At 41.9% G+C, this 22,045-nt stretch overlaps 2 protein-coding genes across 4 annotated transcripts in view; both read left to right on the forward strand.

Annotated features, from left to right (window-relative positions):
* LOC125771841 (uncharacterized) overlaps nt 1-8,041 on the forward strand; it is a 66,302-nt gene extending 58,261 nt beyond the window's left edge. The window contains exon 2 of the mRNA XM_049442926.1: nt 6,531-8,041. Within this exon, the coding sequence (XP_049298883.1) occupies nt 6,531-6,534 (4 nt within the window). The 3' untranslated portion in view covers nt 6,535-8,041. The remainder of the gene's footprint in view (nt 1-6,530) is intronic.
* LOC125771769 (IQ motif and SEC7 domain-containing protein 1-like) overlaps nt 1-22,045 on the forward strand; it is a 117,677-nt gene that overhangs the window by 25,258 nt on the left and 70,374 nt on the right. The window contains exon 1 of one of the 3 annotated variants that reach the window (XM_049442745.1): nt 9,815-11,322. The exons of 1 other annotated variant lie outside the window; for it this stretch is intronic. The gene's annotated coding sequence lies outside the window, so the exon portion shown is untranslated. Of the gene's footprint in view, nt 1-9,814; nt 11,323-22,045 lie in introns of those variants that run through there. One more of the 3 variants, XM_049442746.1, reaches the window with a different exon arrangement.

Consider the following 22,045-nt stretch of genomic DNA (forward strand, 5'->3'; position numbering starts at 1 on the left):
TGTTCGATTTTTGCTTGTCGAAAAGAAAATACGCCACAGTTGAAAATCGAAATCGATCGTACAAACTGGAACGCGCTGCGTTAATTATACGTTACAACAGGAACAGGAATGAAGGAAAGTAGATGTCGTCTGAGATATTCCAAGTGAGAGCGATCTCCATTACTATTGCCTGACACTGGAGTATGTTGATGCTTTCTTTCATTTCGGCGCACATTCATACATGCATGTCACTTTCTTTCGGTGGCACTAAATTTCGGGGGGGGGGGTTCATCATCCTAATCATCATCATCATAATCACCGACCATCTTATTCGAAGCGGCCGATGTCTTCTTCACGACGATGAAGATAAAATTATCCTGCTCGGCTGATCATGCTAATCGTATCGAAATGTAGCGGGAATTTGTTAACGAGCCCGAACGAGTTTCCGGGTAGCGTTTCGATTTGCCTCTGGTTTATGGTTTTGTGACAAATTTGTCTGACTTTGATCGCAAAAATTATGATGCTGTAGCTCATGCTGTGCGGTCGTTTTGGGTTATGTTGTGATTAAGCAACATTTTCATCAGACTTTCATCTTTATATAGAGGAATTTAAAAAGTTCCAAAAACTAGTTAATTTGAATCAACCACTTCATCCGATTGAGATTCGCACATCCTCAAATTGTCTACCACTGCAATCATTGTTGTTTTAAAGACTTGCAAAAGCTGTTACATAAATTTGTACGAACTGTTAGACGAGATGACCCATTTGATAGGATATCGTTTGTTGAAGATGTGGTTTGGGTGGTTAAATGTTGCAATTGATCCCTTCGCTACCAGGCGCAGGCGATTTCCATTTCTTGGCTAATATTGTTAGTGCTACTGCGGAAAAAAAAACTCCCCCGACATGTCAATTAGCCAAGACCAACCAGCTTGTGGTTTTACGATTTTCCTCGTTTGCGATTAACCTCCCGCCCTGGCAATGGGAAACCTTCTAAGGGACGCAGCACTATATGCTTAAATCACGACCGCGAAAGTGATCTAATCGTGAGTAATTGCATTCTGGTGCGCACGTGAGCTATGTGTGCACTGTTTTTGCTGATGGTGATCGATAAATTTTCCACCAGTTCAGAAAAGGTGGTCTCGAAACATCACGATGGTGGTGCCCTCGAATCGCTTTCGGGTGGCCTTTTAGACACCGGGGGAAGAGAGTTTTTTTTGCACAATATAGCTCAGCTGAAACGAATCGCCTTGAGGATCCGATCCGGTGGCAGAGTGTTAAACTCACGTTAGCCAATAATCTGAAGCCCTTTTTTTGCTAATGTCTGGCTTCCCCAGGCGAGGCTTATGTTTCCACAAGCAATAGGGTTTGGTATGGACGCACAGGGGAAGTAAAAGTTACACCGCCAAGTGAAGAACGCGCGTGGAGGTAGATTTATTGCACGATCGTGCCGATGCCTCATAATGTCTCATAAGAAATATCGCATTTCACTCGGTCGGCAGTGCCGAGGGCATGACAAATTTATTGACGCCAACATTACCACCCGAATGTGCCGATTGTTGTGTTGGCGAACTTTCTACCACAAATCAATATCTGCCTTACTTTTCGATACGAATGAAGTGCAAATGTTGTGCCTTGAGTGAGGTATAATTATTTTTACTTCCAAGACATAAGTTTGAATGCATCAAAACAAATTTTAAAAAAATCTACAAATTGCAGGAAATCTGACAGTTTGATTACAAAGGTGTGTGCTTTCTCTTCAACAGAACATTGGAGTTTGTACTGTAGACAATCGTTAGTTTTATTTTCCTCTTCAAACAATATTCATTAAATTAGAGAAAACCTTTCTTTCCTTTTTCTTTTCTGTAGAAGCGATAGGACTTTCTCTATCACTTCTTTAAATGTACCATGTAGTTTCTTTTCTTTCAGTGAAGTTTTAATTCTATCCTGTCGCAGCAAATGACAGATGGATTAAATAGGGTTTAAATTTACTTTCGATTGAAAGTGCATCGTTGTAAAAAAATTCCCTTTCCACTAGAAATACTTTAAGCTTTCAATCGTTTCCAGCTTAGAAAGATTTCAATGAAAGCGAAAGAGACAAACCTCAGCGCAGCTCTATCGAAATAAATCGACCAACTCGAAGCAAACATCGGTACGTGCTTCCTACTTACGGTACCTGTGTCTATTCAAACCCCTCTGTTGGAATCAAGATAGTGAGACAGAAAACACAGCAAAATTAAAAGTGAAAATTAATTTACCAACTTTAGTGTAGAAGCGGGTGTTACCTGCTCGGAACACAAAAGGGCTTCGGTTTCAATCGTTCCCTACTCGCTTGGTAAAGTTGGAGCATTTTGGCATACGAACCACGAGCCGAGGGAGCTAGTCCACTTTCAGTACGAATTTAAACCAAGCCATCGTTTACTTTTCACGTGCTGCCGGTGAAACTGTTTCCCGTAAAACAGAGAGTGCCTCCGAAACAATAGAATTGCCCCAACACTGAGCCGTAACAAGCGTCAGTTTTGTTTCAAAATTTTTGCAGCAGTACACTTTTCTGGCTATTCTGTTGTTGTGGCTCCCTTCGGGGTCCCTCTCGGTGACGCTCTCTATTTCAACAAACCGTGAAAATGCGCAATACATACACATACACAATGTGATCCAAAAAATGACGCAGACGCAAATAGAACTATTGTGCAGGGCGGTCGCTTTTTTTGGAGTGGAGATATTTTCATGATTTGGTTTTTACTTTCGTCATGGCGAATTGGCTTGCAAGGTAAGGTCCCTCCGATGTAGAAAGTAAGATCTGAACCGCAGTCAGTCGGGCAGTAAATTAGATTTTTGCCCTTCCTTGTCTTTTGAGTGATGTTTTTTTATTTCTTTACTCTTTTTTATGAATGTTTCACTTGATCCGATTTTGCTCGATCACGGCTAAATTTGGTGCCGGTTTCGGTAATGTTGAAAATGTTATTTCGGTGCGGTAAATTGTTCGTCGTTCGTTTGGATGCTGTTTGTGGTTGGTGCTTGGGGCTAATTTCGTTAAATATCGTCGACACTTGCGCTCCCAAAACTAACCAATAAAGTGCCTCAAATTGATGTTTCATGCATGTGTTGCGGAGAGAAAACGCATGATGCATCGCTGTTTTGAAGTGATGCTTTACTTGCAAGATTAATGCTTCCTCAGATCTTTTTATTCCATTGGTGTTATTTATGTTTGAATATGAGACTAATCCACGCTTTAATCCAGCAAAATTAATTAACCACTAGTTTTTTTCCTTAATGTCAATACAAATATTAGACCGACTGTAAATTCCGTTTATGGAGTTGAGACTAGCAGTTAAATATATTGCGAGGGTCATTCAGCTAACTTCAATCAATTCTCTTGTTATGTCAAGGGTATTGTAATTAAGAAAACTAACCAAAACTTCTCTAAACAGGAAATGATCGTTAATTATCCGAGTGTCATTTACGTCCGGCCTCCTTCAGTTTATCCATTCAAAAGAAGAAAAAAATGTTCCCATCATTGCTCATTTTACCATAAATGGTCTTTTTCGCTGTTGCAAACGTTCTAAGTGCTGCAGCACCTTCACTTTGCAAAGTGCATCTCATAGCAAGCGACTTTAATGCTAAACGTCCGGGGTTCGTTGCTTACCGCCCAGGTACACTTCATTTAAATCTTTCGTTCACATTCGTCATCTATGTAAGCTCGGTTATGCGGCGTTGGAAATTGGTCCCCCGTTAGTCGTCCAACGGTGTCAGTTTCGTTCCCTTTGTTGTTCTTCCCACCTCCTCCTCCACCGCGTCCCGCTTTGTGTGCGATTATTAACGCGCGAGCGCTGTCTTGACACCGTTTTAATGCAATTTCCGTTTTAAACGCGTCAATCCGATGGCCGGATGATGGACAGGGCTGTCGTCGGTACGTCGATCGTACGCGAAACTTTATGTTACATCGCTTCAAGATACTTCGATTCCCCCGCTTGACCGGTTCCCTTTCCCCCTTTCCCCATATCATGGTTGACCAATTTTCGACAACAAAGTCAAGGGAAGGTTTCATCGTTTGAAGGTTATTTTCCCTTGTTCATGCAAAACCTCGAACCGACTAGCGACACAAATTTGGCCACGAATATGAGCGTTCGTTTGATTACAATTAACTAAAACCGCACATCGCCACCACTGCGCTTGAAATCGAAACCACCATTCCTTCAAGGGTCGTGTCATGGTTAATGCACCCGGCGTGAAGGTATCGGTTCGATTGCTTTCGTGGAGTAAGCAATGCAGTTGTAAGGAGAGTTCAATTCAATTATACATCTTGTTGTTATGTGTGCTAAGTTTGTTAGAATAAGAGTTCACTAGAGACGGCAAATGTTTTCGTCTGTGTTGAAAAATTGCCAGCGAAGAAAATCGGGCGAAGGTAAGGGAAGACAAATAAATGTTATGTTTTGATAGTATATGCGTGTTTTCAATTTCATGTATCGTCGAGGTAATTTATATTGTTTTCATTTTCATCCAACCAACGCCCAATAAAGCATGTACACATTACTCACCGCAGCATCATCATAATATTTCGTTTTGGGAATGCATTCGGGTGTAGATCTTCATCCTACAAGTGAAAATGATGTTTGGTGTTTGTGAGTGAAATGAATAAGGCATTAGAAACCACACTGCGAAGATAATGGTTTTACCCTTTTTCTGGCCACGGTCACTTGCGCCCCCAAAGAGCTCCAATTTATTCGTCCTCTAGCGATTTATCAGCTGTATGCACTTTGCGTGAAAAGCAATGAAGAAGCACGGAGCAATGCTACATAACTATTAATTATGCGGTGGGAAAAATGTTGATCGAATGATCGGTTCGATGCACATAAACACACGCCTCGCGGTTTCGATGTGTTCGTATAAATCCTTCGAACAATTTAAACTTTATAATACGAAACTTATCGAAACGGTACGATCGAAACAGGCGATCTTCGTTTCGGTTGGGTGATGTTTTTTGAACATGGTCTCACGATACAATTCAATGCGTAATTGATTTTTTGTTTGTGTGTGCAGTATGTGACGAGAATAATAATGCTTTTTTCGGCATCGAATCACACCAGACAAGTTATTGTGGGCGGGTGTACAAATATATTTCAAGCTCAATTCATCAAAATCAAATCATAAATCGTTGTTTCGAGGTGTTGATTGGAAATGATTGCTCATCGAAACGGTAACACTGTTTACTTTTCATTTCATTTTGTCTTTTTCTTTTCTACTGTACCGTCCCACATTGACTCGAAACAAAGTTAGTGAGACGACAAAACGATTATGAAAGTTTAATGCAGAAAACGTGATAAATTTATACATATATTGTGTTTTCCGCACGTGTGCTGCTTATCGTCAGGCGAAACGGTCGTTGACAAAACAGGGTAGCGTTTATTGTGAGTTGTGTGGAAGGTTTTGGTTTTTTAAAATGCAACACACATCGCTTCCCTGTTCGAGTCCAGATAAAGATATGGTAACCGATCCCCAACAAAGGTTATGGCTAGCGTTTTATATTTGTAGCACCAGCCAGGTCATTTTTTTATCCCTCGTTCGGTATACGCATATCACACCACCGTACCGGCACACTTCCTGGTTGTGAAAAGCGGCATAAACACTCGAGAGCTGGCACAGCGCTCACACACATCGACTTGCATTTGATAAGAAAGTTCCCATTAAAAAAAGTTGTCCACACAAGCAACCGGGGTGGTATCGATCTCGATGGTAGTCAAAAAGGTTTCCTTTCTTGGCAAACTTTCGGGAAGGATCAAACCCTCTTTCTCCCATCCACCCTTGATGTCATTCGACCACAACCATCTGACAGTTGCGCAATCAACCGATCCGATCAATCGACACGTTTTCGTGAAATTATTATGTAGCGAATCGGATCCGAACATTTTGGGGGATTTCTTCGCACACAAGAAAAGGGCACCGGAACCGGTCGTCTGCAGTGGTGAGGGAAGCGACCACCAATGGAAAGTGCTCTCGCCTGTCTCAGCTGGAAATGGGTCTGGAGCGAGTGAAGGAAGTGCGTAGAACTGAGAAGGGCAACTTTTACTTTCCGGGTCAGCGTTGTCGGGTGTGTTGTCTTCAACTTATCAACTTTGCCGTGTCGGAGAAGTGTGCGTTTGATATTTATGTGACGATTGGACCCTGGAAGCCTGCGGTGGGCCTGTTCCGTGAAGGTTATATACATAAAATGAACGTTATGTGACAGACGGGTTCAGTTATGAGACGATCGTAAGTCGTTCATTCGTTCGTGCAGCGGAATAGCGATGGAGAAGGACGTTGGAATCAGATGGTTCATACGTTGTGGTGTAATTATGACGTTTTCTGGTTGATTAATGAATTGCAAATAAAATGATATGATTAAGATAGTATAGGGGAAGTGTGTAGTAGAACGAAGGGAACAAAATTAATACAGCAAAAAGTTTGTCAATCTTTTTATTATAGTAAAGAAGAAAGTGTTGAGAAAATGTTAGTCATTAAGCAAGCTCTTAAGCTCATCATATTGATCTTTACCCTTTTTTCTTATTTATTTGCAGGTAAAAAATCATCCCCTTTTTAATGTTTCAATCGCTTGGTCTAATCAACTTAACTGCAACGCAAGTGCTAGCGATAATTGATCACTATCATCATTCAATCATAACGTACGATTACAGCAAGATAATTTAGCAACCTCGAGTAGTGCTAGAACGTAAGCTTGTTTTGGCGATTAATTGGCAGTTACTTTCACTGTATGCACCAGTTTTTCACAATTGCTCACTAAACTGGTCAGTATGGTTTATGTTTCCCTTCCAATATACCGCGCAACATAGTGCGCCCGGTACGATAAGGAAGAAATGCACCCTTTTTCCGGGAGCTTGCTGCACATGCAAACCTTCGCCAATTGCGCCTTTTGCTCATCGCCAGTTATGTACGAATTCGTACGCGATAGAATTTAAACTGAGGGCCGACACACCAAACCGTTGTACGGGTGCATATAGAGGTGTACGTGTGATAATCACGAAACGGAACGATGCCCCGTTTGCCCCATTTTGCGTACACGTAACAGTGTTCGCGATGCCTTCTAGCGGTGTTTGAATTTTGCCGCAAATGTTAACACACCAGCAGCGCTACCGAAAAGTCCGCCCAGACCATCGCTAATCGTACGTGCAATGGCACCCGCGAAGAGTACCACTGAAACGTCGCGAAATCGCGAAGAACGGGGTGCTTCAAAGTGGTGGTCAACGACGGTTCGCGGCGGACAATGTTGTGGCGCGGTGAAGATTTCTCGTGACATAATCAAATCGCAGGTGCACCCAATTCATTCGAGGTGTGGGGTAAAGGGTTGGAGGCCTTTCCCCCGCGAAACCACGCTGAAGGGTTCATGCGGTTTGACGTATGTTTGCTTTGCGTCCTAAAGGCTACGGTTAGATCCGAACAAAAGCCACAAGGGGTCAATCAGTGCCTCAACGAACCGCGGGAGAACTACTTCGTGATGATCTTGACATGATCCGCGTTGTAAGCTGCTCACGGTACGATGCGTGTGGCTCGGTTTAAGCAACCCATTCATTCCATTCCGATCGAAAAGAGTTGTTCAAACCCTTTTATGGAGTTTAGGTGCACATGTGACCAGCGTGTGACTCAAACAAAGCTATACATCGCTTCAGCAATTGGTTTGTTCGCCAAATGTACAAATAATATGTTCGATTTGTATAAACTTAATTTTACTCCATGAAATAATGCCAAAAATAATTTGCTATTTGAATCTTGTTTTTTCGCGAAGAATTTAATTGTCGAATTGAAAACTCAATATGATTTAAATTAAATATTGTGTTCCCTCCACGATACATACTGCATTAGCATGCACTAAACAGGTGATCAAACGCAAAGCAAATCGTGGTCTGTAAAACCCGTTAATCGCTAGCTATCGAAAGCAAATAGCTAATCCATTCGTCCTCACGCTCCAAACAATTTGGTCACGAGTTTTATCGACCATTTGAGGACAGTCAACACCGTGCAAAGACGGAAGGTTTTGCAATCGTTGTTGGTTCGTCACTTTTTCGGACACTGGACACAAGGGTGACAAAGGGTGATGAAATGCAGCAACAATCAATCGGTCCCGATTGGGTCAAGGATTAATCGATCCTACCGGTATTATCGAAGGATGAACGAAGGTTGTAATATTTGCTACAATCCAACATTAGCAAAGAAAAGCTGAAACTGAAAGAAGAAATAATATCAAAAATTTAACATTAAACAGTAAGGTTTTTGTAAAATGTGCCCAAAGGCTCACTCGAAATCGCGTATTATTCTTTTCACTGTTTTTGGCGATAGTCGCTTACGTCACTCAAAAATTTCAATGGATGACACTCAAACCGGCTATTGTCGAAGCTAAGAAACGATGAAAGAAAAGTAAAAAAACGAGCATCACTCTCCTTGCTGATTGTGTCAACTTTAGAGGCTTCTCGTGGATATATACAAAGTTTGCTGATTTGTTTAGCTGAAGTACTCGGTCATATGTTTACTTTACCATTGGCACGCTGCAAAGACGCTGCTATTGTGACGGAGGGCAATACAATCCCGATCCGATGTTCGAGTTGTTCAAGTGTTCGTGGACCGGTTAGTAATGGCAAAAAAAAACCAGAAGGCAAATCAAAAGCAAAGAATTGTGTTGAGAATATTGTTTTTTAAAGCATTGTATGATGTAAGTTTGTTCTCTGTTGGTCTTTCATACTATACTAGAAAAGCTAATGAGTCACCACTTGGGAAGTAAGAACGAGAAACTTGTCCTGTTTTTGAGTCTTTTTCTAATGTTGAACGTGCCAGAAACGGCAAACCACACTAAACATTAACTTCCTAGACACAGTTTTGTGTGGTGTTTACTATTTTTCTTTTGTGCGAACAAAAACGTACTTAAAAACGTGACCCTTAGTTCAACTATCGGAAGAAAAAACTCGTTTATATCATTTACCCCGTTGACGATTTTTGCTCTTCCTTTACCATGCTTTATATCAATAATGGGCAGTAGTGAGCTCATTGTGTGCATTCGCATAATTGATCGGATGCAATTGCACTCCATACAGCTGTTTATCCACCCATAGGCAACGGTCGTGTTACCGTTGGGTGGCTTTTCCGCACAACCCGAGAGAGAATCATCATCAACAAAACGTCCCATGAGAGTGCAGCAGCATCATTGCACGCAATCAATTGTTATAAGGTCGTTGCTTCGTTGAAAGGAAGGGTTTTTAGCTGGATCAAAGCTGAACAGTGAAGTTTGTTTTTTTTTCGTTCATGGCTAATTATGGAGTTCGATTAAGTTTCCTGCTTCCGTGTCGGTAGGAAAATAGTTCGCAAGCAAAAAGAAATAACATGATTAACGACAACGGACAGTTATGGTTCCACCGTCCTATGGCACACAAGCAGCATAAATGCATTGTGTCGATTCGTCTTTTTCTGCTCCAAGTGCAATATTGCATTGTGTGGCGTGTCAACACAGACCGAAGGAAAAGAATAAACATAGACGCAGCAAAACGAACACCGGGCGGTCGAGGATGAAACGGTTTCGCCTGTTCTCCCGTTTTTCTTCCTTATCGTTAGCTCATTTAGTTTACACACCTTTTTCAGTACGCTTTTGTTGACCCTCTTGTCTGTATGTACGCCACAAAGTTGTGCATTGAAAGAGCAAAAACGGTAAACTTAAGCGATCAAATGAAAGATAACAATAGTTTTAATATTGATAAGTAACAAAAACGTAATGTAACATATTAGATAATATCGATAAAAAAGTTATCGTAAGCGCGAAATAGTTTGGTTCGCAATTTTATTTTAAATTTTGAGGTTCGTCGCTTTGCGTTGAAGTCTTTCGTTTCATACACATATACTGCTTTCTCATTACTCTCCGGCGGTACTTTCGCTACTTCAGGATTGCATTTTTAAGCTCTCTGTTTCATGTGTATCAACGGTAGAATACTTACAACAAAACATACGGTGTAAGTACCTAATGCCATATTGTTTATGATCGGAACATCATGCCTTCCGTTTGTCAACGCTTCTTTCTCGTCATTTCCCGTTCTTTTGGATGAATGACTAACTATAAAGAAAAAAAATACAAGGGAAGTGGAAGCCCTTATAAATTTTCATCACATCCCGCGGGTAAAGAAACACGACACCCGGGACGAAATCGCTGAACCGGGAAACGGCCATCGGAGCAGTCGGAGATGCGATCATAATTCGTAAAGGGGGAAATACACAGAGTACAACTTTTGAAATTTATTCTCTCTCGCTCTTCGGAAATTGTAAGCACGTAAGTCTTTCGCTTAACGCGTTGCATTGAGAGAGAGAGGACGCGTTCAGTTCGTGAGAGAATCGATTCGGGAGTTGGTTTAAGTGGTTTAGAGAGGTAGCGTTACGTTCAAACTTCCTCCCCGTAACGTATTTCGCTCGGTAACGCGGCTAGGCGTTTAGTTCGACTTTACGTACGCCACCGTACAGACCGAAAACACGAATCTCCGTATATACCGAGCACAGCACCATCGTTCGCGCGCGTGCTTGCTCGTTTCGCGGTTTTTTATTTGGTTTACATTTTTTTTAAATCTTTCGAGGACAAAACAACTTCGAGGACACGGGTCTCACTGATTAGCTGTGTTGCACGTTTGCGACTAATTAATTGTGAACTGTTGCTGTACAGGACGCACGGCGTATTCCCGTTTGTGTTACCGTTTTTGTTGTGTTTGGAGAGGAAAATTTTAACCGAAAAAACAAAATACATCGACTTTTCCCCCAAAATAAAAAGGGGGAAACAAACCGAAACATATACACACTTCACCACTAGTAGTAATTCCCGTTTTGCCAGTAGTGCGGTCGGTGTTGTTTGCTATTGTATCTAATTTAAATTTTCGATTGCGTGCCACATTGAAAACCAGCAGCCCAGCGTATAATTTGTGATTCGAACGCGTGTTTCACTTAAACGACACGTTTTTAGTTTTTGTCTATCGGGGTGCAAGCTATTTCACAGTAGCGGAGGATAGTGGATCCTCCACCGATTTCACCTTGGTGCAGGCAGAATGTGCTGAGCGTTTGATTCGGGATCGAAATCGGAACGAAAACATAAAACAGGCTGAATTACAACCGTAGAGAAAGGTATACGTGTAATAATAGTGAGTGTGCAGGGTGCATCATCGAAAGTTGCTAATTGGTGTGCGAGTTTGCGATTTTTGTTTTGTTTCGATCTCTGATGCTGTTGAGCTCTCTGTAGCCCTTTTTGGGGGCAGGTTTTAGTGCGCGTGCGCGAGTGTTCGTTTTACTTCGAGTTTTTGTGTGCACCGAATGCCGGTGGAAAGTTAGTGCATAAAGGTATGAGCGAATCAAAGGTGTCAAGAAATACATCTAATATTCTGTGTGTCCATGAAATGTCCTGACAGTCAAGGGTAGGCGAAGGATGAAGGTGCGATGATAGAAAGCTAAAACACTAGTACTGAAGCAAATGATTTTTTTTAATGTAGCATCAATATTTACATTAAAGAAGCTGCATCCAACAACGATAGCAGTGTAAAGCAATGTACTAAACCGCATCTAAACCAAAAGTGTACTCGCCTGTGTGTGTGTCTGTATACATTTCGAAAAGGTGTTCGCTGCTACGGCAATACGAACCAGGGGAAGCAAAAAAAAGTTCCCTCGTTTTGAAGACCTCAAAACCTACACGAGCCCGCCTACAATCCGCTTAAATGCCCACCTTTGCCTCAATGGCATTTGAATAATCAGTGTTTGTGGCGTTAGATGTGTGTGCCAATGTGCATCCGCAATGAAACGCAACTTGTTGCAGCTGCCTGGTACTGCTGCACTGATGAGCCGACCGCAGTTGCAGTGAGCGTGTGCTAGTTTATTTTCTTGCCTGTATTTGCATCAAATTAACGTGTTTGTGTGTGCCCGCGTGTGTGTGATGTTGTGTGAGCCAAGTGAAGGGAAAAGTAGTCGGTGTAGAAGAAGAGAGAAAAGAAACGAGTAATAGTGTGAGGCACAGAACGTCATCAGCTGGAAACAAATCAACCTCATAATGACACCTAACACAGCCCGAAAGGAAAGATAAATAGTAAACGCAGCTACTATTTGTGTGCTGGGAAATTTCTACCATTACAAGTACAGCGGGCAAAAACGGAAGCGAATGGAAAATTTACCACCGAGAAGTGTGGCACATTTTCACGCCACACATATCAGATAGAAGGAGTTTGACAGATTTTCTCGTGTAATGAATTCTGGTAGCGAAAAACAGTCCTCTCTGCGTCTCCACTCCCGCCCTTTACTCGGTTGTGATAAAATGTGACTTTGAAAAGCATCCGGAAAAGCAAAACAACTTCACTTGTCATCGTCAGCAACAACAGCAACGCCCTCAGATACTACCAGCGCGGATGCGCACGGAGAAAGCAAACCGAGTGGGGTGTGCAGTTTTACCGCAAAACTGCACTGAGCGCACGGTGTACGGGCAACAGACGGATTTGCTTTATTTTCCTACCTTTACAGGACAAAAGGTACAAATGTTGCCGAATGTACGCAAACGACCGCCTAGGCGATTTCGTTGAGTATGTGAGAAAAAAAGACAATTCATGGCGCCCTCCCGCGTGTTGTCCAGGTTATATCTGTCAAGTCGAAGAAACGACATGCCCTGAAACCGCACATTAGCACATTTATTTGGAATGTACCGTTTGTTTTATGTGCGGTTGTTTTAGGTTGGAAATTTTTGCGTGTTGCCCTCTCTCGGCGACGTCGGTTGGCCTTCGACTTTACCGAGGAACTGAAAAGGGAGAAATGTACTGTTTTTGGGAGGTTTTTTAAATGCCTTTTTCCCGGTGCTTCCGCGCTTGAGATGACCTGGGCTGTTTTGAGGTCTTTGTTGCAAAAACATGTTGCTTCGAATGTGGAAAAAACGAACCAACACGCATGAGGATTCGCTTAATTAGATCAGCTATTTAACATTGTGTCCCGATGTTTCAGCTGGTTAAAAATAACAGGAGAGCATGTTTCATTGAATGAGGTTATTCTTCCCGTTTTGTAAGATATAAAATTTGTATAAAAAAACGTATGGTTTTATTTAAGTTTGATTCCAGTTTGTCCATAGCTGGAAACGTTTGTTTATCAAATTTACAGCAAAATAAAATACCCGATCGTAACGCGTCCACATCGATAGGCAATGTAATTATTTGCCACCTGATTATTAGTGCTGCCTACGGGCAAAGTCACGCTCCAAACGTTTTCCATCCATTATCCTGGGATTTTACTCCCCTTTTTTGCCATTCCTAGCTCAAACAGAGCATGAGGTTATGTTGACCCGCTTTCCAATGCGATAATGTATTCTAGTTCGTATGCGTGCCATGCATACGCTAAAGCGGCTATGTCTCCTTTCTCCAATGAAGCACAGGGCAATAGTTTCAAACGTAGAAATCACGGTCATCAGAACAAACAATTCAATAAAAGAGTAAGCCCTTGAAAACGTACCGCAGCAGCTAGGCTGTAAACTTAAAACGGCTCATTAAGTAAGCCTTAATGGGAAAATAATACTGTTTTTAGGTTTGGGATGCGTCATAAAAAGCACATAATTTATACGGGTGGTGATTTTTTCTTCTTCTGTCCTCTGATTTACGTCAATCGATTGTAAGCGTGTAAGCATTGTAGTTAAATTTTATATTATTATTAATATACATGTTTCTAATTCCCATCAGCAGTTCATTTCCGGAAGAAAGTGAATATTTCTTCTGCGTTGCTCCACGATTAATGTGGTTTTTCCGCTTTCCATTCACCGGTGTTGTGAAATGAATGGGTTAAGGAAATCGCGAAGAACAACGGATGTTGGCACTCGTATGTATTAGGTTTGTTTGTTCCGGTTCTGCAAACGTGCGGGTGCGATGATTCATGGCCGCCTCCAGAACTTCTACACCTGAAATCACCTTCATCAAGAGAAAAACCGTGTCCCGGACCGCAGACCGGTTTTTTTTTTGTAGTGTGACATGACGCCATAAATCCTAAACCCAGCTGGCAGTTGTAGTAAAAGGATGTTGTGGTTTTGCTTTTTTTTCGCTAAACAAAACATAAAAAACACCTTCCTACAATGTTTTCATTTTGTAGCGACCCTGAATCCAGACGAGTGTCCCGGTTTGGAACGATTTTTTTTGTTCAATCTCTCATTCTCATCATTCTTCCAGTGCACGGCGTAAAGTGAAACGAAAACAAGTCTCAAGCGAATAAATCGTACGCGATCGCATGATTTTTGCGTTGGTGCGGTTGTCCATACGATCGTGTAACCTTAATCGCTGTTTTTCGTTTCAAATGGTAAAAAAGGGACATAGTAAGAGGGCTAGCTCACCTTCGAAGGTGATCGGACACAGCGTCATATGGGTCTTTGAACTCTCCCTTGTACAGTTCCCTACATCCGTGATATGAAAATTATTCTGAGAAGAGAGAGGCTACAACATTGGCGCTGTATCATTCTCGCACTGCCAGAATGGAACCGAAAAAGTAAACGATCATTGTTTACCAATAATATCCCAAAGGAATCCAAAGGGTATTCGTATACTCGAGAAGTTTCGTGCGGGATTTCCCTGCCTGAATCGGATCGAATGTGTGTCACGTGTATTGCTGTGGGACTCATCTGACCTTATCGGGACGCCGGAACCTGATCGTCTTTGCTCAGTTGCTGTGCTGTTATTGTTACCGCTGTTTCTGCCGAGGAAGTCAGTATGGGTGACGTAAACGCAATGGAAGTCACGGTGTTGTCGCTTTGTGAACTGTTTACGCTTGCTTTCTAGCGGTGGGGCAACTTATTAGCTACGATGACTAATGAAGTTTGTGCTCAGCTGCTTGGTTTGTAAACGTTTGTTTACTGATCGACACATAGTGAGAGATATTTGTTAGGTGATGCTATCGAGAAGGAAAACTAATTTTAAAATTAAAACTTTCTGTTCAAATTTTTATATAACGACATTGGCGTTTAGAGTAAATAAATATTTCTCTATAAAATGTATTTGTTTGAGTAACGTGTTTTGCAAAAAACAAAAATTGTCTTCTCTTCCGTGAATAACAGTCTCGATTGGGATCAATCGTTTGCCGGCCTCGGAAATCCCCACCGCCAATGTATAGACATCATTGACATGTCTTGCCGACTAAAGCACGCAACGGAACACAACGTGATCAGAATGGGAAACCATCAGCAACGATCGTTCCATGCGTACTGAACGTATATCCATAGCAAAGAATCTACAATAAAATCTCAAACAAACAATCATACGCACACAGTCAACTCTTGCGTACAGCCGACTAATTTCGCACGCAAACTTAATTATAACTGTCTTGTACCATCGTTGATTGTCTCCCGAATAGTGTGACTACCTATATGCATCATCAACTTGACAGTATTTCCGGTACATGTGTATCAGTAAATTAGAGAACGTTAACAGTATTTTTCCGTAGGAAACATTACTGTTGAAAAGAATAAATTGATGTTTCTTGGAAGAATGTCTTAAAAACCGATTTAAATCGGGGTTTATGCTCTTCTTGGTAGAAAAGAAAAGTCGAAGAAGAAGAGTGTTTTAATTTACTTTGATCAGATTTACAAAATTACACTTGACGAACGGGTAGAATTATTTGCTCGTTAGAGTCAATTAATGTTTTGATGTACTCACTCGCACAAATGAAATGACGCATTCGATTGTTAGTTCCATTTCAGTGATTTTTCTTTTTTTTTAACTGCAGCAAAATTTTATGCTTCCTCAGTAATGCTCAGTAATTTTTATATTTTTATTCAACTGTTTTATTTTTAACAGTAACTATCTGGTAATTAATTTTTACTCAAGCAATACTATCAGTTTAATGTTTTATATTGACTAGATTGACTAGATCGAAATTGGATTGTACGTTTATGTCTTTTACGTTCATTTCACAATTCAAACCAAATCAAGCGTAGCAAAACAGAAAGACTTTCTCTTTCATTAACAAAAATCATTGATTATATCTGAATGTACAAGAACATTATGTACAAATGTTGATCTTTATTAATTCGTACTTTTAACCGGAACTTGATTTTTTTCGGACACTGTTTCGTAAAGATCATATCTCGATCAACTCGAACGATCGGTAGCGCAAACACCACACTCAACACTCTCTCTTTATTACAATCCCTTTTTCTCCCATCCTCCAGTAAGTGATCTTGACGCTCACTAAGTGCAAGTTAACTGCATCCGGTCCGGGTGATATATGTTACGCTAATGCGTTGGTCGTTAAACGTCCAAAAATCAGACGACTCCTGAGGAGCTCGACAGGAGAGCAATACAAGCGACGAACCCCAATGGGAAAGCCCCTCTGTCAAGTGTGGTGTTTCCTTCCTTTGATTACACTTTTGGAACTCTGATTTTGTTACTCGTTGTTCGCGCTTAGCGGTGGAATGAAGCAGGGCGAAAAGAGGGCCATTACTTTCTTCCCTCTTTAAAGGCGTTTTTCTCACTTTTACTCTTTTCTTGTCCCCTGTTCCCGACCAACAACGCAAACGATCGTTCATTGGTGTTTGGAAGAAAGGTGAAGAAAAGTGGCATAATTTCTCATCATTCTCAAGCCGGCAACTGCACAAGCAAACGCAGGTCGTCACTTGCGAAGGTGCTCTCGAACTGCACGAAACAGCTTCCGCACGAGATTCGTAACACTCATCTCGCTTTTGTTCGGGTTTCGATGGTCCAAAACAGAAATTTCAATTAATCTGTCAAATCTAACCGCCTGACAAAAACGGCATCGACCGTGTAGTGTGTGCCGGATTGCTACCATACCAAAAAACCGAAAGGCGAAAGTCGACATTTTTCGCTGGTACAGTTAGTTTGTTTCACTTTCCTACCGACAAATAGCAGACCCGATTAATCTTACCGAACGCCCGGTTGTGTTGTTTTGCTGAGAAATGGTACTACGTTGGAACTAAATCACGGGGCTTTCAGACGTGTTTTGTATTGTCGTTTTGGGTAGAAAAACGAATCGTCATCAATTAATATTCCACCCCGGAGACCATCCTCTTTCAACGGGTTTTTGGGACGAACGGGAGATGATAAATAGTGTCGGCACAAGCGGAAGGCAGTGGAATGGAAATATTATGTGTAATTAATATGCAATTGGAAATTTTCGGTGAGATCAGGTTCGTTTCCAAAGGAATAACTTCCTTTGTGTTGTATCTCCTAAGGGAATCCGATTTAATTCACACCGTTTTAATGATTATTTCATATCAACTACTCCTCTTATGTTGATAAAAATACACCATTTAACGTTAAAAATCGCCCACCTTCTATGTCTTGAAGTCACCAGCATGGATCGAACAACATCTCAATGAACTTTCATTAAGCGACCTTGTGTGCACGTCAGCGCTTCTCGGTCAATGCGAGTATTGGTTTGCAGCTGGAACAGGATCAGAAATGAAACCGAACACGCAAACCAGGTGACCCATATATCCACTTCGCCTTCGGGATCCCAGAAGTCCAGCAGATATAGTTCCCGATTCCAATGCCAACCTCCCCAACAGGCGAAAGTGGCGTCGAATTCCGGTTCTATGTTGAAGGGAATGTGCACACGCGTATGGCCTTGTTCCAACAGAATCTTCAGCTCTAGCTAATGCATTCCCAGCGCTAGTGTCCAGGTGTGCAACTCACCAGGGCAGCGAACTAGAACCAGATTTGCGCGAAGTAGTGGGACGTCCCACTTTCGGGACCAAGTCGTCATGGACATGGCTGGGAGAGCCATAGTTGTGGAAGATGCAACTCCACATCTCGAGGTGCCAGTTGTATTCCTAAATTGTCTGAAAAGAGTGAATGTGAGAGGGATAGAGAGAGAGAGAAAGATAGATAGATAGATAGAGTTAGAGGGAGAGAGAGGGAGAGAGAATAAAATCCCATTACGGCGAGAGGACACAGAAATAGAAACAAGTTAAGCGCACATCACGCATTACCCTTTCATGTGGCCCTGACACAATCTGACTCACAATTGGTTTGAGTTGATGGATGATTGTTTTCAATTAGCTTAATCGAAACCACCATTTTTCTACGGCACCTTCTCATCCCTCCTCATGTCATCGTGGCGGGATCGTCAGTAACATCATCATCATCCCGTTTGATCACCCGGTGAATGTATAATTCGAACACGAAACCGACACTACAGTGTCCCCGACACGCAATTCACTAAACCTTCCATTCTCTGGATCGCCATACGGATGATCGTATTTCTGGATGGAAATCGTATTATTCCCTTAAGGTATAAAGCCACTAGCAACGATTTCCTGCTTGCTGGACGTGTGGATAATTTAAATACTCAACACATTTCCATTAGAGAGCATGTCATTCTACTTTTTTTTTGCAACTCGTTCGGCTGTCACGGTTGTAATTTTCGCGCTTTCTGGCAGTGTAGCGATATTTACGACCTGGAAGCAATTCGAACCGGAATAAAAATATATCCGCACGATGCACGTTGCATTCGGACAAGCAACTGTGAACGAATGTAGCGGAGATTTAAAATAAGGGTACGGTTTTAGCGCCGGATCTGTAACGCTTTTATTAGTGTCAGTTGCTGACGTAAGTGTAACCGGCTTTCTCACCGGCTGCGTCATATGTGATGGTGTGTTTGCCGCTATAAAATTTCACACTACGATCGGCTACCCGCAGATCCATGTTGGCTTGAATTGGATAAATTGAGTCATAAAGTAGCGGTCGAGTATGGACGCGATCCCTTCTTTTCAACGGAACATTTCGAATAACAATTATTGTTTTAATGAAAATTCGTCTGCTGTTCACCAAGAAGAAATTCTAAAGTAGAATTGCATAAAGCCTACTTAAGTAAAGAGGAGAATTGATAACATCTTTCAAGGGATTTCTGGATGTGATACAGAACCCTTTTTATTTTACCGGGTCCAGTTCTAATTATGCTTTCTATATGGTTTGAAATGCCATAAGTACCAATGGTACACAAGGCACAATTATGTCTTCAATTTTGAAGAAAGACCCCTCATAATGATAAATTTGATTACCCTTTTCGTAATAAAGCTTAATCCAACAAGCCATAAATTGAGGCATTATATGATGGATTGGGTTAAGCCTTTTATGTATCACTATCGTCCAGTCATGCCTGGAATAGTTTACTTCTTTTCTAGAAGTACGATACCTTCTCCTTAAAAGGGCCAAGTCAGCAACAATTGTTCACTTACGCGGAGTCGTTCTAAAGATCGCCTACACTCCTATTATCATTGAATGCATCGTTCTTCGTTTCGTCTAACAACATATACTCGTTTTTATTCAACGTGCTTACCTTCAAAGTACGCTTTATGTTTACGAGAGAAATGTCTTGATGAGTCATGCCAAACCGTTGCTGAAGCGTGCTACACATCCGGTGCCAGACCCTTCGCTGAATAAAAGCGAAAGAACTTGGCGAGCACAACGAGTGCTTGTGAGTTTCCTCAAGAAAAATTCTCTCCAACAAAACTGGACGCTTCATGGGTGAGTTTTATTTAACTTTCCGGACATGGTTGGTCGATCGTCGTATCCCGTTGGACTTCTTTTTTGCGGTAGCAACAGCTTAGCATCGGCTACTCCATGCCGGAAGATCATTCGCTTACTATTCCCGTGCTGATGATAGACACGCGTCGTAAGCCGACCAGCCGTATGGCCGTTCGCTTGGTTGATTACGATGTTCGGTTTTGTCTGTGTGTGCCATGTTGTATTCCGGAAGGGTCAAAGCAGCAGCTCATGCTTCTAGTTCCGTTTGTTGTGTTGTGCTCTATGCCCAAGTCTCTCCACACACTGGAGATAGCCTTATTGTGTGTGGCGTTAACACTGCTTAATTGCGAGTTCAGTCCGTGTGTTTGGGGTGCTCGGAATCGTTGGTGCCTTGACCAGGAGTAAGCTGTTGGTGTGCGGTACCCTTCCAATCATCACGGTTATGAACTGCGGTTCGCTGCACCAAGTACGGTAATTAAGTGTTATGGGAGTTTAATCTGCTTGTTTATGTATCCTCCCTGTCCGCTAGGGTCCGGCAGCCGTATGTTGTGACAGTCAACTTTGGTAGCGCTAGGCGGGTTTTCTATCATCCAACTTTAATCTTCTCATCTTCACCCCAAAAAGAGTGACCAAAATTGGACAATATTTTTTAGGCCGACCGAGCGAGCGATCCGTCGCAATGCCTTAAATGGGCCAAACTGATCGAAACATCATCCGATCTTGGAAACATGAGCCGTTGGTCAGCTGAGGGTTGCGCTGGTGTATTGTTTGGCTTCGAGATCGGCATTAGTTGCATAACACACACAAGACGCTTCGAATTGAATGGCCACCAGCTAAGGCAACGGACGTGCGATTGATTGAATTATTGTGTTTCTCGCCTTCATCACACAGATATCTTCTCAGTGCAAAAGATGGATCGTTTTCATGCTACCGATACAGACACATTGCACAGACGGCATTTTTTGTATTATTTGGTCTGATGTCTTCACGTAATATTTACCATCGAATGATGCGAATATTGTTCGTCGGTGCAAATTCGAAAGCTCCGGCATGCAAAGTCAATTCGACAACGAGCTTTTTTGTTTTCGCTAGTGGAGCACAGACGGGCGTGGGGTGAGCAGAAGATAATGATGTTAATGATGATCGGCCGGCAAAGATGATGAGCCATTTCGTTTGCTAGCAGAGCAAAACAAACGGCAAAACCCTCACTGAAGAATGGTGTTGATGTGAGCTAATGGAAAAATTAGATTAAAGGTGTTTCTTTTCTTTTTGTCTGACAATCTTTTCCCAGCCGGGTTGGCTCTGGATTTGTTTGCGCTATGGTTACATGATCAAGTGGGCCAGCATTTGTTGGCCATTGCCAGTAGGCCAATCGATCACCACTCTGCACATACTGCACATCAAAGCATGGAAGGGAGCGCACTTGCAAAATGGTGATGTGCTTTGATTGATAATATTTTAAAGTGAACGGCGATGCATTTTTCATAGTCTCAGTTTGTTGCTTTAGGTGATTGTTAAACTACATTTTGCTTTACGGTCAAGGGAAGGAGAAAATCAAACATTACTTGGTGCATTATCACACGAGTAAAGCGCCCTTAAAAGTAGGTGTTGATTGAGGGAGTATTTTTTTTACTTACCAAACGCAGTCAATGCCCTTCCATGATGCGCACGCGTTGCCATGGCATTTGCGAGCAAATATATTCACGATCACACCCGGCATCCGCGATGTTTGTAACAAGTACGTGCGAGGTGAACCAGATCACCTTCGAATAACGTTAATGAAACGGCACGAATTCAATTTACATTTATGCGGTCGATGTCGCTTGGTGTGTGAAGTTTGATGACTTTTGTTCTCATGGCAACATTGAAAGAATCTTAGGAGTTGGGAACACATGAAAATACTTTGCGGTTTTCATATCCCAGGTTGCATGCATTGGAGTTAGTGTGTGGAAACAAATATCCGTGAGATTTGGCATGCTTCCGGAATGTTGAGAGTTGATTGCAGACGTTGATAGACGTTGAATTTAAAGTTATTTTATTGTATTAGCTGTAACAAAAACTTCCTTTTCTCATGTCGAACACACGAAGTACTAATATGATGAAATTATAACATTTTTGCAACTAAATTATAACTGTTTTGCATGTCGATCCGCTATCGCACAAATGTTTTCTCCAAGTGTTTTCACAAAGCAAAGTTTTATAAAAGCGCCTATTTTGCGTAACTCTTACCCAACTTTTATTTGTGTAACAAAGTGCTGGATTGCATTGATGAACCTGGTCGACATAATCGCACCATTCTTCGTACCGGTCGTAGACCAGCTTTAAAAAGCAGAAACAACACAAAACTGCCAAACATGACAAAGGTTTTCATGGAGAGATTTCCGCTTTTTTATTCGGTGCTTTTATCAAACAATGGTCCACCACATAACGATCCGGTGGACAGCAGCCACACATACATAAATACATGCGCATCGGTCGGTCAGTATGCCACCCCAAAATGGGACTGATTGCGTCAAGCTTCGAGACTGTCCTAACTGCAGTGAAAACAAAGCAACATTAAGCGCGCGGGTGTGCTG

Source organism: Anopheles funestus, chromosome 3RL (assembly GCF_943734845.2).
Source record: "Anopheles funestus chromosome 3RL, idAnoFuneDA-416_04, whole genome shotgun sequence".
NCBI lineage: Eukaryota > Metazoa > Arthropoda > Insecta > Diptera > Culicidae > Anopheles > Anopheles funestus.